The sequence below is a fragment of the Camelus ferus genome, chromosome 6 (assembly GCF_009834535.1).
Source record: "Camelus ferus isolate YT-003-E chromosome 6, BCGSAC_Cfer_1.0, whole genome shotgun sequence".
Classification (NCBI taxonomy): Eukaryota; Metazoa; Chordata; class Mammalia; order Artiodactyla; family Camelidae; genus Camelus; species Camelus ferus.
In genome coordinates, this window is record NC_045701.1 from 9,157,217 (window position 1) to 9,171,573 (window position 14,357).

General features: G+C 33.0%; 1 protein-coding gene across 1 annotated transcript in view; it reads left to right on the forward strand.

Annotated features, from left to right (window-relative positions):
• Window positions 1-14,357, forward strand: part of ADAM10 (ADAM metallopeptidase domain 10) — a 108,114-nt gene that overhangs the window by 37,014 nt on the left and 56,743 nt on the right. The window contains exons 3-4 of the mRNA XM_032481088.1: window positions 6,640-6,758; window positions 8,710-8,868. Of these exons, the coding sequence (XP_032336979.1) occupies window positions 6,640-6,758; window positions 8,710-8,868 (278 nt within the window). The remainder of the gene's footprint in view (window positions 1-6,639; window positions 6,759-8,709; window positions 8,869-14,357) is intronic.

The following is a 14,357-nucleotide window of genomic DNA, read 5'->3' on the forward strand; positions in this document are numbered from 1 at the left end:
TAGAATTACTATAATCAGGATGAGAGGCAAAATACTACTGATCTATAGGAACAACATAATGGTTAAATCTAACGCTAGGAAAACATTCCCAGTGCAAATCATGTTCTTTATACAGAGCGTTTTCCTCCTCAAAGGAAATCTAAATTTATCTTTGATGATGGTGTACTATATAATAATAATAATAATAATAATAATAATAATAATAATAATAATAATAATAATAATAATAATAAAAGGAGAACTAAACTTACTGGAAGAAATATAGTAGAAGGGGACAGAGTTTAGCCTTAGTCTTAAAAGTGGCTCAAGCATTAACAACAAGAATTTCTTACAGTGGTGGTATAAAGTAGACTTTTCAGTGAAAGTCAAATAAGGTTATATTTCCATTTCTATGTCTTATTTGCATTTATTCAGATTTTAAAAGGTGACTTGGCCAGCTGATAATATTATATTCAGACTGCTACAACACTCAGCATATATTATTAGCTTGACTGCTTCCATCACGTGCATGAGATCCATTAGTGGCATAGTGGAAAGCAAGATGCAGCAGCCAAATACTAGAGCTTTAGTCCTAATTCTAGACCTGTTACCTAAGTCATACCCTTCAATAAAAATATTCATCACGCCTCCTTTGCAATGTTACTGTGAGGGTGAGATGCAGTAATATGTGTAAAAGTGCTCTGAAACGATAAACCTATATACAGTTAAGAAAAATGGTATAATCTCATCTCATTATCATCACAGTACCACTAGCTCAACCAATTCTCTAGGAGCTTTTACTCCACTAGGAAGGGTATCTCTGGCCACACAATTAGAAGTTTTTTTTTTTTAATTTTTAAACATTTTTGTATTGAGTTATAGTCATTTTACAATGTTGTGTCAAATTCCAGTGTAGAGCACAGTTATTCAATTACACATGAACATACATGTATTTCATTGTCACATTTTTTTCACTGTGAGCTACCACAAGATCTTGTATATATTTCCCTGTGCTATACAGTATAATCTTGTTTATCTATTCTACATTTTGAAATCCCAGTCTGTCCCTTCCCACCCCCTACCCCTTGGCAACCACAAGTTTGTATTCTATGTCTATGAGTCTGTTTCTGTTTTGTATTTATGTGTTTTTTTTTTTTTTTTGATTCCACATATGAGCGATCTCATATGGTATTTTTCTTTCTCTTTCTGGCTTACTTCACTTAGAATGACATTCTCCAGGAGCATCCATGTTGCTGCAAATGGCGTTATGTTGTCAGTTTTTATGGCTGAATAGTATTCCATCACACAATTTTATTTTTTACCCTTGCTTTGGGAATACGATGATATTTTTAAATTTATTTTTATTATGGTAAAATAACATATAACTTACCATTTTAACCATTGTTAAGTTTAAATGTACAATTGAGTGACATTAGATATATTCACAGTGTTGTGCAACTGTTTCCACTATTCATTTCCAGAGCTTTTTATATCAAACAGAAACTATGTACTCATTAAAAAGTAACTCCCCATTCTGCCCTCCTACCAGCCCTTGGTGACCTCTGTTCTGCCTTCTATCTCTAGGAATTTGCCTATTGTCTGTACCTCATAAGTGGAGTCCTATGATAGGTAGCCTTTTGATCTGGCTTTTTTCACTTAGCTTCGTGTTTTCAAGGTTCATCCATGTTATAGTGTGTATCAGAATTTCATTCCTTTTTAAGGCTGAATAATCCATTTTATGTGTATACCACTCATATATACATTTTAAAATCCATATGTTGATAGGCATTAGGATTATTTCTACCTTTTGGGCTATTAGGGTAATGTTGCTTTAAAAATGTGTACAAGTATCTGAGTCCATGATTTCCATTTCTTTGAGTATATACCTACAAATAGAATTGGCGCATCATATGGTAATTCTATGTTTAACTTTTTGAGGAACCATCAAACTGTTATCCCAGAATACAGTGATTTTTTTAAATTGAAGTATAGTTGATTTACAATGTTGTGCTAGTTTCAGGTGTACAGCATAGTGATTGAGTTTTATATGTGTGTGTGTATATGTGTATTTTTTTTCATATTTTTTCATTGTAGGTAATTACAAGATATTGAATATAGTTCCCCGTGCTATATAGTAGGACCTTGTTGTTTATCTATTTTATATATAGTAGTTTGTATCTGCTAATCCCAAACTCCTAATTTATCCCTCCCCCACCCCCTTTCCCCTTTGGTAATCATAAGTTTGTTTTCTATGTCTGCTGGTCTATTTCAGTTTTGTCAGTAAGTTCATTTGTATCATTTTTTAGATTCCATGTATAAGTGATACATATTTGTTTTTCTCCTTCTGACCTATTTCTCTTAGTATGATAATCTCTAGGTCCATTCATGTTGTGGCAAATGGCATTATTTCTTTTTTTAATGACTGAGTAGTATTCCAGTGTGTGTGTGTGTGTGTGTGTGTGTGTGTGTGTGTTACATCATCTTTATCCAGTCATCTGTTGATGGACGTTTAGGTTGCTTTCATGTCTTGGCTATTGTAAATAATGTTGCTGTGAACATAGGGGTGCATGTGTCTTTTCAAATTAGATATATGCCCAGGAGTGGGATTGCTGGATCACATGATGACTCTAGTTTTAGGTTTTTAAGAAATCTCCATATTATTTTCCATAGTGGTTGCACCAAATTACATCCCATCAACAGTGTAGGAGGGTTCCCTTTTCTTCACATTCTCTAGCGTTTATTGTTTGTGGACTTTTGAATGATGGCTATTCTGACTTGTGTGAGGTGATACCTCATTGTAGTTTTGATTTGTACTTCTCTGATAAATAGTGATATTAAGCATCTTTTCATGTACTTTTTGGCCATCTGTATGTCTTCTTTGCAGAAATGCCTGTTTAGGTCTTCTGCCCATTTTTGATTGGGTGGTTTTTTGTTGTTGTTGTTGTTGTTGTTATTGAGTTATAAGAGTTGTTTGTATATTTTGGAAATTAAGCCCTTGTCAGTTGCATCATTTGCAAATATTTTCTCCCAATCCATAGGTTGTCTTTTAGGTTTGTTGATTGTTTCCTTTGTTGTGCAAAAGGCTTTAAGTTTAGCTAGGTCCCATTTGTTTATTTTGCTTTTTATTTCTTTTGCCTTGGGAGACTGACCTAGGAAAACATTGCTATAATTTATGTCAAAGAAGGTTTTGCCTATGTTCTCTTCTAAGAGGTTTATGGTGTTCTGTCTTATGTTTAAGTCTTTGATCCATTTTGAGTTTATTTATGTATATGGTGTGAGGGAGTGTTCTAACTTCATTGATTTACATGGGGCTATCTGGTTTTCCCAACGACACTTGCTGAAGAGACGGTCTTTTCTCCATTGTATATTCTTGCCTCTTTTGTCAAAGATTAGTTGACTGCAGGTGTGTGGATTATTTTGGGGCTGTCTATTCTGTTCCATTGATCCCTACATCTGTTTTTGTGCCAATACCACAAAACTGTTCTGATTACTGTAGCTTTTTAGTATTGTCTGAAGTCTGGGAGGGTTATGCCTCCAGTTTTGTTCTTTTTCCTCAGTGTTGCTTTGGCAATTCTGGGTCTTTTATGGTTCCCTATAAATTTTAGGATTATTTGTCCTCATTCCAGAATACAGTGATTTTTATAAGGCAGTGTTCACTGTAGTTTTTCTGGCCTGTGGGCCAAAATTTTAAACAATTAAAGAATCAGGTTATGTTTTCATATTGTTTTTTATTCAAGGCTTGTTGAGAAGCTGGGAAGGTAGAAGGTGTTTCTTAACTAATTATTATTATTATTTTATAATGTGTTATCTGACAGGAATATTACAAAGAATTTATAATTCATATAAACATTGTAATATTTATATAATTACATTTAATAAATAAATATTATAACTATATAAATGTTAAAATAACATAAAGATACGAACTATCAAACAGATGGTATGGACTTAAAATTAGGGAACTGGAATCTAATGTCTTAGTTAATGGAATAAATTATGTCCATTTTCTGAGTATTCATTTGTAGTTTATCTGTTTCATAGATTGTGACAGACTTTAATTCAGTCTGTCTTCTTCTTCCATTTATCTGCCTTCCAGGCTCACTGTTGTTCCATTCCCTCTTTGTTGATAAGTGTTTTAGATGCAAATTAGTTTTGATATTAATAAGAGTAGTGCATTTTGAGGATATGCTCTAAATTTGATTTTTTGTTTTATTATCTATACAGCTTCTTGACTTTGTACATGGATAATTGAAAACTGATTTTATATATGGTTTCAATCCAATTTAAATCAATACTGAAAGTAATATTTTGTATATATGAGGTGGTTTACCTGTTAAGTCAGTATCAGGGTTGGAAGGAGCCTGCTCAAGTGTTGTTAAATTCTTTCTGTTGTAACATCCCTCTAGGGTTGCTATCTGCTTGCATATAAAACTAACTTTTCTGGTTGGGGATATAGCATAGATTGTTCTTATATTGAACTTAACTGTCTTTCTGAAGCTCTTACTCCCCATGCCTCCATGTTTTTTTGCCACATAGAGTACTAATGCCCTTGCTTATAGTGGTTTTATGGTACAACAGTTTTGCTGAAAAATAAATCCTGAGTGATACATACTCAGTCCTTGGACATTTTTACTGTTTAGTCTGTTTAACAAAGATATTCTTTTAGAGGTAGTATTTATTATAGTAACTTATAAGTATATATAATGATAAATTAATGATTTTTCAAAATAATTGTGATCTCTTAAAAATAATTTATGTATTTATACTTACACATGTGATCAAGAATTTCCTGTCTATTGGTAAAAACAATTTTGTGAGAAGACAGGATGTGCAACAAGAATTCAGGCAGCATTCCTGTTTGTTTAGGATAGTCTGTCATTAACTTTGTCTTTGGAGTTCCCATCTGGAAGATGTGTTTGGCTTTGTTGATTACTTGCTGCAGTAGATTGGAACCTTGAGACTCTAAGGATGCCTTTTCTAGCCTATGGTCCTTGTCACAGCACCTGGGAAGCCCTAGGAGTTTTTTGATGAGAGTTTTAAGCAAGTAGAAAATGAGTGCTGCCTCAGAATAAAAGGTTACCAAGATTGATAGGAAATTAAGGAAAAAAGGATAAAATAGACAATGTTCAAAAAGGCTTATACTTTCTGAAGCTAATGAGTATACCCTGTTGTCTCCTATTCACTTGAAAATGAGTTGATTTTTTTCTTTAGGAACAACTTTATTGAATTATAATTTGCAATAAGTAAAATATAGTTACTTCAAGTGTATAGTTTGAGTTCAGTTTTGACAGATGTATATACTTGTATACCTACCATTCCAGTCAAGGTGTAGAACGTTTTCCATCATAGCAAACAAACATTTCTTCCTTCTCTTTTGCTCTTTGTCTTTCTTCTCTCCAAGCAATCACTGATCTGCTTTCTGTCACTACAGATAGATTTTGCTTATTCTGCAATTACATACGTATGAAATTATACTATGTGGATTCTTTTGTGTCTCATAAAAGTACCTATTTGTAGTAGTTTGATAAGTTTATTAGTGAATAGTTTGCCATTGTTTGAATAAGCCACAGCCCTCTTCTGTCTTTACTTGCTGGTAGACATTTAGGGTATTTGCAGTTTTGGCTGTTAATGAGTAAAGCTGCTTTGGACATTTGTGTCCAGTTCGTGTGGACATGTGTTTTATGTTTTCATTTCTCTTGGAGTAGAATTGTGTGCCATAGAGTTTTTATATGTTTAACTTTATAAAAAACTGCCAATTTTCCAAAGTGACTGCACAGTTTTGTACTTACACCAGCAGTGTGTGAGAGTTCCAATGATTCCGTATCCTACTAACATTGGAGGTTGGCCAGTTGAAGACTTTGGTTCAGATTTATTGAGCAGAAATTGTGCTATATGCAGACTTTTATGGCAATTAGAAAAGAGACTTGATACAGTGTTTAGTAATGATAGCCAATTTATTGGTCTTTCCCTTTCCTTTCTAAAGGACAGTTAGAATGAGTGTGATTTCATTAATATCACGGTCCTTTGAGTTTGGATCTCCAAATTTAACTGAGAAAGGTCTAAAAATAATTAGAAGAATTAGATGCCACAGGGAAAAATTAAGGAATTGAAAAGTTGTGTGTATGTGTGTGCACCTGTCTCTATGTGTGTCTGTCCGTGTGTCTGTATGTGTGTAAGAGAAGCATGCATACTTGCTTCTCTGAGAAGAGATGTTAAGTATCTGAATAGATTCCAGTTTCCTATATATTATCTCATTTGGGTTGTGAAAAGTAGGGGAAATGGCGGAGCTGTGAAATTACTAAGGAGGGAAGACAGGTAGTGGTGAGTAACAGCAACTGGATCAAGAAGCTTGTTTTTATCTCCAAACAACTTAGTTGCTGTTGGAATGATCTTGTTATGTAGGAATCAGCCTGTAAGCATTTATTTTTTAGTATCTCTTTGGTGGTTACTATTTAATTGTATGTAATTAAAAGTTGTATCACAGCTGTTAGGTTGAATTTTAGAGCAGAATTTTTATAAGAAAATCTTGGTCAGTATATTTCCCAAATAGACAAATTACGTAAACAATTCACATTTTGCATATTTTTTTATTTAAAAAATAATTGTTTAAATTTGGATCCTTTTAATTTCATTTTTTCCCCTCTCCCACTCTTTTTGTAGACATTTCAACCTACGAATGAAGAGGGACACTTCCCTTTTCAGTGATGAATTTAAGGTGGAAACATCAAATAATGTACTTGATTATGATACCTCTCATATTTACACTGGACATATTTATGGTAAGTTGGACCTTAAAAGAACTCTTTTCTCTAACTTTTTTTCCTACACAAGGAAATATATATATTTTGAAGTGTAGGCAAATATTTCAGAAAGATGGGACAAATCCTGAGGAGAAACAAGTATATCATGAAGAGTGAGGGTCTTTGAAGAATGAAGTAATTCTTGGGTCTTCCTTTACATATCTGTTTAATATGGAACTGTGCAGTGTCTGGGCTTCTGAAAGGTGTGCAGTTTTGACTCTCATTCCCTCCAAGCTGTTAGATTTTTAAAAATTTTTTAATGATTTATATAATTTTCTAATCTTTCAAGCAAGATGACTTAACTGTACTTTATAAGGAAAGAAGAAAACTCTAAAAGAAAATTGTAAAGATTATCCTGACTGCCAAAGATACTGTGTAAAAGTCATTCATAGGAAAATCGTCCCAGGGCCTTCCTGCCTCAGAATCTATTTGCTTTTTGTTCACAATTCTAACACGTTTCTCTTACTTCAACAGATAAAAAGGTATCAGGGCAGTCAAGAGGCACACCTAACCCAGTAGAAAGTTACATTTGACAGCTTAGGTAGTGTGGAAAGAACAGAACAATTCGTGGAACTCATAAAAAAGCTAAAAAATCGAAGTGTTCTGGAGATATTATGGGCAAAATATCATTGTGTTATAACTCTGCATTGATAAATATTCCAGATGATCCTGATTAATTAAGACAAAGTTAACTGAAAGTTAAATTTTATTTCTACATATTACAGATATTTCTTCTCAGAATCCTAACATGAAAAATTAAGTGCTTCAGGAAATGTTATTTTTTAATTATGCTCGATAAATTAGGCATTTCTATACTTAAAATTACTTGTTTGCAGAGTAAGCCTCGTTAATAAATTAAAAGTTTGTTTGTGTTCTTATAATTCTGTAATGGAAAAGGAAAGTGTTTTTCCATAGGTCTAGATTTCTAATGTCAGACTATAGTTTTCTATTATTTTCTTACTCATTTATCTTGCTGGGAAGTAATTTAATAGCCTCTGCCCCTCCTGCTCCTCTCTTTTTTTTGCTCGATGGTAGTCAAGAAGAGTACAAGACTCAGTGAATTTGCAGATAAAAATTATACCATTTAAAATACAAATGTCTTGGGCTCTTTGCTTCAGCCTATGACTAATTTAAAGTCAACTAATACTAATTTATAAATTAGAAATTACAGAAAACCTGAGTTTTGTTTTAATGAGAAGATTTTAAAAGATAAATTAAACTTTTAAAGCCCCTTCTACTTCCCACCTCTTCATATCATTTGATATTAGGTGCTCAGATTTTCTTTGCGACTATATTAAAAACCAATCTACCTTTTTCCTTGTTATTTTCTTTCCTTAAAGAAATATAATTGATAGGACAATATTATGACTCTTTTCCCAGTATCTTAAAAAGGATTGTTCAAATTGCTTCTGAAATATTTGTACTCTTACTTAAAAATGTGTTTATAAAATCTAGAGGTGGTAAAGAAGCCAAAAGTCTCCTGCAGAATATATTAAGTGGGGAAAGGCACTTTCTTATGGCAGTTAGAGCAAAAATTCAAAAAATACTTCAGTGTCTTTATTTTGGAAGTGTGTATTTTATCAGTGGATCTCCTTACTTTTTTCCAAGTTTAAGTTAATTTAATAGTCGTTTATTGAATGACTACTGCATACATGCCAGGCAGTGTATTAGGTGCTAGGAACGTGATTGTCAACAAAACAGATGTTTCATTTTTCATTGTTGTTACTAGTAATTGCATATATTTTAAGTAAGTACTAGTTGTTGTTCACATCTCAAATTAAAGTTGATATATTTCATGTGAAAATTAATTTCCCCAGTAAATTTGTGTTTAGGTTTTTTTCAGAGTATAAGCATGGTTTTTTTAAAGGAGAATGAATTTAACATTCATGTGAAAGTTAAACTTTTAAGAGTTTGTTGCTTTTCCTAATAGGTGAAGAAGGAAGTTTTAGCCATGGGTCTGTTACTGATGGAAGATTTGAAGGATTCATCCAGACTCGTGGTGGCACATTTTATGTTGAGCCAGCAGAGAGATATATTAAAGACCGAACTCTGCCATTTCACTCTGTCATTTATCATGAAGATGATATTAGTAAGTACTTAAGTTTTATGATGTAGCCCTTTGCAAAAAGGCATATAAATAGATAAAACTATGTGGAGACAAATGAAACCTGAGCTATTTTCTTTCCTAAGCTGTTAATCAGGCTAGAAAACAGTTTCACAAGCAAAATCTCAATTGAGTGAATAATAGATCTGTATAATGAGCCAATATCACTGTCACTCTATGCCAGTACTACTTTGTTAATAGGATGTAATCAATTCTACTTGAACTATGAGACAACCAATTCTGATGGAATGGGAAATTCTACATTCTGATATCATCCGATTATTTAATGTTGTAATGTCTTTGTGTGTGTGGCCTACTGAGGTATCATCTTCTTATGTAAATTTCAGTGTAGATATTTGCATAGTATTTATGGAATATTTTAGGTAATTTTGTAATTTCTAAACCCTTTGAGTATTTCTTTTCGGAATCTTGAAATGACTTGACTTCAGCTTGACAATACTCCAGATTTATCATTATAGATTTTGTTCTTTATATGATGGTATTTTTGGGAGAATTCTTTTCCTGTGTTTTAAGAGTGAAAAAAGCTATTTAGATTTCACCTTTTAATTCTACCATTTCTATTTACCCATAGTCATCTAAACATGAGACTGCTTTAGTGAAATGACCCAGAAATACGTATGTCTAATTTATATGCCTCTCAAATACTCATGTTTTAATTTGACTGTAAGAAGACTAATCTCTCAGTTTTTGCCTATTTTCCTTATTTGACAGCTTCCAGGCTTCATTTTCCTTTCTATAGTTAGAAATTTGTTGTCAGTGATTTCATTCTCAGTCCTAGTAATGTACTGGAAAGTCGTAACTTTTGACTTTTTGCTCCATCAGTTCTGACAGTTTCTGTAAGTAAGTCTGTCCAACTGCTTGTCATCTCTGATGCTGTTACTATAGAAAAATAGCATAATTTTTCTAGGTAGGATTTGTTTATGATTTTAGCCACTTGCTAAATCATAAATTCATTAATGCTCCTTGCCCACATTTCCACTCACACATCTTTGCTTCCTTCTCCAGTTTCCTCTCCTGGTGTTTCAGACTCTCTTCAAGCTGAGTCCTCCTTCACAAGTTAGAGTATGAATTCCTGTGTCTTCCTTTCTTTCTGCCAACAGAGTTATCATCTACTTGATTTGTATGTTACTTTGTAATTCTCTTAGTAATTTAATTTAATCTTTTTGCAGGCTTACCTCTCCCCTATCAGGGTGTGTAAGTTCTCCAACTGTAGTTTCTGTTTCTTTTGCTCCTTTAACATTCCAGATACCACTTATCTCTGGAACGGTTTCTTCATTGATACCTAGTAAAGTCTTGAAACATTTTCCTTATAATGTTTTCTCAAAATCAAATAAGACCTCTGGGAAAGGAAGAACAGAAAGGGAGTGATTGACAGATTTTCGACTCATGTTTTCCTTCCCATCAAATTGTAATCAGGCATTTTCTTTTGCTTTATGCTTCCCATTAGTATCCTCTACGTGTTCTGCCTTTTATGATTTCTATTATTGTGTCTTCTCTCTCTTGTTTCATTTCTTCTCTCATCTCCTAGTATGGAGTTTAAGCATATTCTGCTCTTCTTTTCGTACTTTATTTCTTCCTTGTCATGATTGCATTTTCCCACTTTACATCTTATGGTAACTTTCAAATATCTCTCTTTATTTCAACCTTTCTTTTTCCCCGAAGTTGATGAGTTTGCTTGGAGGATGAATGACATTGGCTGCAACTTGGTTTTCTGTTCCTCTTGGCATTTAACTTTACCATTGATTTTAGCTCTTAACTTTCCTTGTCTAAGTATGTGTTCATGGTAAGGAGACCTTTTCATGTTCTATTTATTATGTGCCAGTTGTGGTATTAGAGCTTAAAAATAGTAATGTTCAGAGTGATTTTTATTTGTAACTTTCTACAGTTAAATGGAAATATAATGATATGAGGATGAGAAGGAAGGAATTACCTTAAACAGAGGTTTTAATGCCTATAATTACCAGACAATAACTAGACAACTACTTATGAAAAACGATCTGAAAATCGTCAGGTTAACCGTGGTTTATGAAGATAACCACGTGTTAACCTTTTATTTCTGAGTAGTTGCTATATTCTAGATTCTAGACCAAGAGTTGGCATATTTTTTCTGTAAAGGGCCAGGTAATGAATATTTTGGTTTTGTGGGCCATATTAACTACTACAACTAAATTTGGCCATTATATTGCAAAAACAGCCTTGGAAAATGGATGAATGAATGAGTATGGCTATGTTCCAGTAACACTTTAGTTATTGTCACTTCAGTTTCATATAAAATTTCATATAATATTTACATGACACAAAATATTATTTTAATTTTTTTCAACCATTTGAAAATATAGAAACCATCTTTAGCTTTCATACCTAACAAAAGGACTCATTTATCTGCAGGCTGTTGTTTGCCTACCCTGCTTCTAGAGAGTGGATAGATAAGTTTACGTTTTTGAAAAAAATTGAAATATAATTGATATACAGTATTATATTAGCTTCAGGTGTGTAATGTTAATTTAATGTTAAATACATTATGAAATCATTATCACCACTAAGTCTAGTAACACCTGTCACCATTTAAAGTTATTACTGTATTTATTATGGACTATATTCCTTATGCTTTGTATTACCTCCTCATGACTTACTTATTTTACAGCTGGAAATTTGTCCCTCTTAATCTTAAACTTTCATCCAATCCCTTACTCCCTTCCCTCTGGCAACCACCAGTTTGTTCTCTGTATCTGAGTCTGTTTCTGTTTTGTTTGTTCATTAGTTTTGTTTTTTGAGATTTTACATGTAAGTGAAATCACATGCTGTTTTTCTAGGTTAAATTTACTTTTAATTGGCCCTTTAACCTCTCCGTATGTAATACTTGAGGTTCTAATAGCAGTAGTAGTAGTGGTGGTGGTGGTGGTGGTGAAAGTAATTATTGCTATTTAATGTATACCTGGCACTATATAAAGTTCTTTGCTTGCATTATTTTGCTTAATCTTCATAGTAACCCTTTGAGGTATATAGGTGCAAATGTCATCCCCACTTTGTAGATGAGGAAACTAGCAGAAGACTTAACATCATTTGATTGTGGATCTCATGTACTTAACCTTGTGCTTTTCTGCTTCATACCTGGAAGAAAGCTGTAAATTCTCACTGTCATTATTCCAAGAATTTCTGGTTCTTTTCTGGAATTTGTAAGCCTACCTAAAATCACACATTTGCATCTATTGCTTTTTGAGTCAAATTTTTCCTTAACATATTATCAATGGATGTTTTATTTCACAACTAATTAAAAGGAGAGGATGTTCCCTTAATATATATTATTATTTTCATATAATTTGCTTAAATGCCAGTAATTTATTTTTACAATTGAAATACTGCTTGATTGTTTATATCAATTGTGTATATACTTGAGTGAATTTGGTGTCCGTATATGTGTTATTTTCAGCAGAAGCAAATGACAGGGGAGGCACACCAGCTCGGCTAGCAGTTCTGATAAGAATCTGGCTGCCTTCTTACTAATACGTTTTTGCAGCTCTAGGTGTGAATATATGAAACCACCGTGGAAAGTGATACTACTATTCTGGAGGACCTTAGGGAGTGGCTTCTGAGACTGTACCAGAACACAGAGACAGTTTTAAATATTTAATAACTATATGCTTTGATACCCAGTTAGATGTGAAGGTGATAACTACATGTAGTTATTAGCTTAAAATTCACACTTGTTCAATTCTGTACTTAGGTGGTAAAAAGCACCGTCTCCTAGGACAGAGAAGTGTGAACAGTTATGACAGGGTAAGAATGCTATTTAGTCCTCTGCCCCTTAGTCCAGTTTATTTTAAAGAAACTGGGAAAAAAAAATTGTCCCATAAATTATACTGTTAATCTTACTAATGTGAACAGCTTTTAGGAATGACTGTATGATTGCTTGGAATTGTTAGTTGTAAATAGTGTACTGTTGTACCGTTTTGTGTCCTGCCTTTGAGAGGCACAGTTCTAAGTAGTTTTTCCATGCTGTACTTATAAGGAAATACTTCATCTCTGAATTAAAAGATATTTTAAGTAAATCTATGAAACTGCAGAGTATGAGTGTTTAGGTTTATTTTTTCACCTCATATTTATTTTCCTTTGTGTGGTGTAGGAAGGCCCCAAGAGCTTGACCTTGCCCGTGTCTCCCAGTAGTAGGACACTCCTGCCTCCAGCCTGTGCGCTAGCTGTAACCATACTTAACCACTTTTTTCTCATGCTTCAGGGGGAAGACTCCTTACTTCTTGTTGTAAAAATTGAGACTATTAAACTTTACTTAACTATTTCAAGGTGAAGCCCTCATTTATGTGGAGGCCTCTTCATTTGTGAAACTTCAGGATATTGCTTTTAATAAACCTTGAAAGAATCAATTAGTTTGATACTGTGTTTTTGAAGTTGTGGACATAATGTGTTTTGTTACAGTCACTAAGACTTCTCACTCTTTTTGTGTCACTATTAGTGGGAAGGAGGGACAAAGGACAGAAGGAAAAGAGGGAAGGAAGAATTGAATTGAAAAGTGTTAACAATGACTAGCATTGTTCAAATCCGATTGATAATATTCTTCCAGAAGTAACAGGAAGTTCTGAGGACGGTCTCAAAAAGTTTCTGGCCATGCTTAAGATACAGTCTGGAGCTTGGAAATATGCTTATGCATATCAAGTTGCGATATACTGTGGTGGACACTTGGAAAGATTGAGGAATGGAGTGTTCTGATTTATAATTCAATAGCAGGATTATCTACCTGATTTAACACTGTGACTGGAAGTGCCCATGACTTTAGAATTCCCACAGTATCCACAAGTTTATTGGTTAATCTCTTTACTATATATTTTAATTCACATGCTTTACTAAGTATTGATGTTAAATACTTAATTTTCTTAAATGTAGTGACAATATTTGAAAAAAATATGAAAACTTAGAGGCATTGTTAATTGTTTTTGCTTTTTCTCCCTTGATCAGTCTCTAGGGAAATATAAATTAATTTCTCCAAACAATTCACAGGCACAAAGGAAGAAGAGTTGAGAAGTCCATGAGAAATGGTAGATATTTAAAAAATAATATTTAATTAGAAATGTTAAATATTGGAAACATTTAAAAAAAAAAACAGGTAAAAAGAGACAGTGAGGGGTTTAAGTGTTTTGCAGAATTTGCAGAAAATGTGCCCAGCCCTTTCATACTTTGTCAGAATTTATTTTATTTTATTCACGTAAATAAGACTCGAGTTGAGAACATTTAATTAATTAATTTATTCTGTATATGTATATATTTTTTATTGAAGTACAGTCCACAGTGTTGTGTCAGTTTTGAGAACAATTTAGATCAAGACCTTTTTGATTTGTCACCATATATATAAATTTGCATATATATTTATTTTAAAACATAAATAGAAAATATTTTACCTGCATAAATGATCATTTCAGAAACATAAGATTATTTGAAAATTA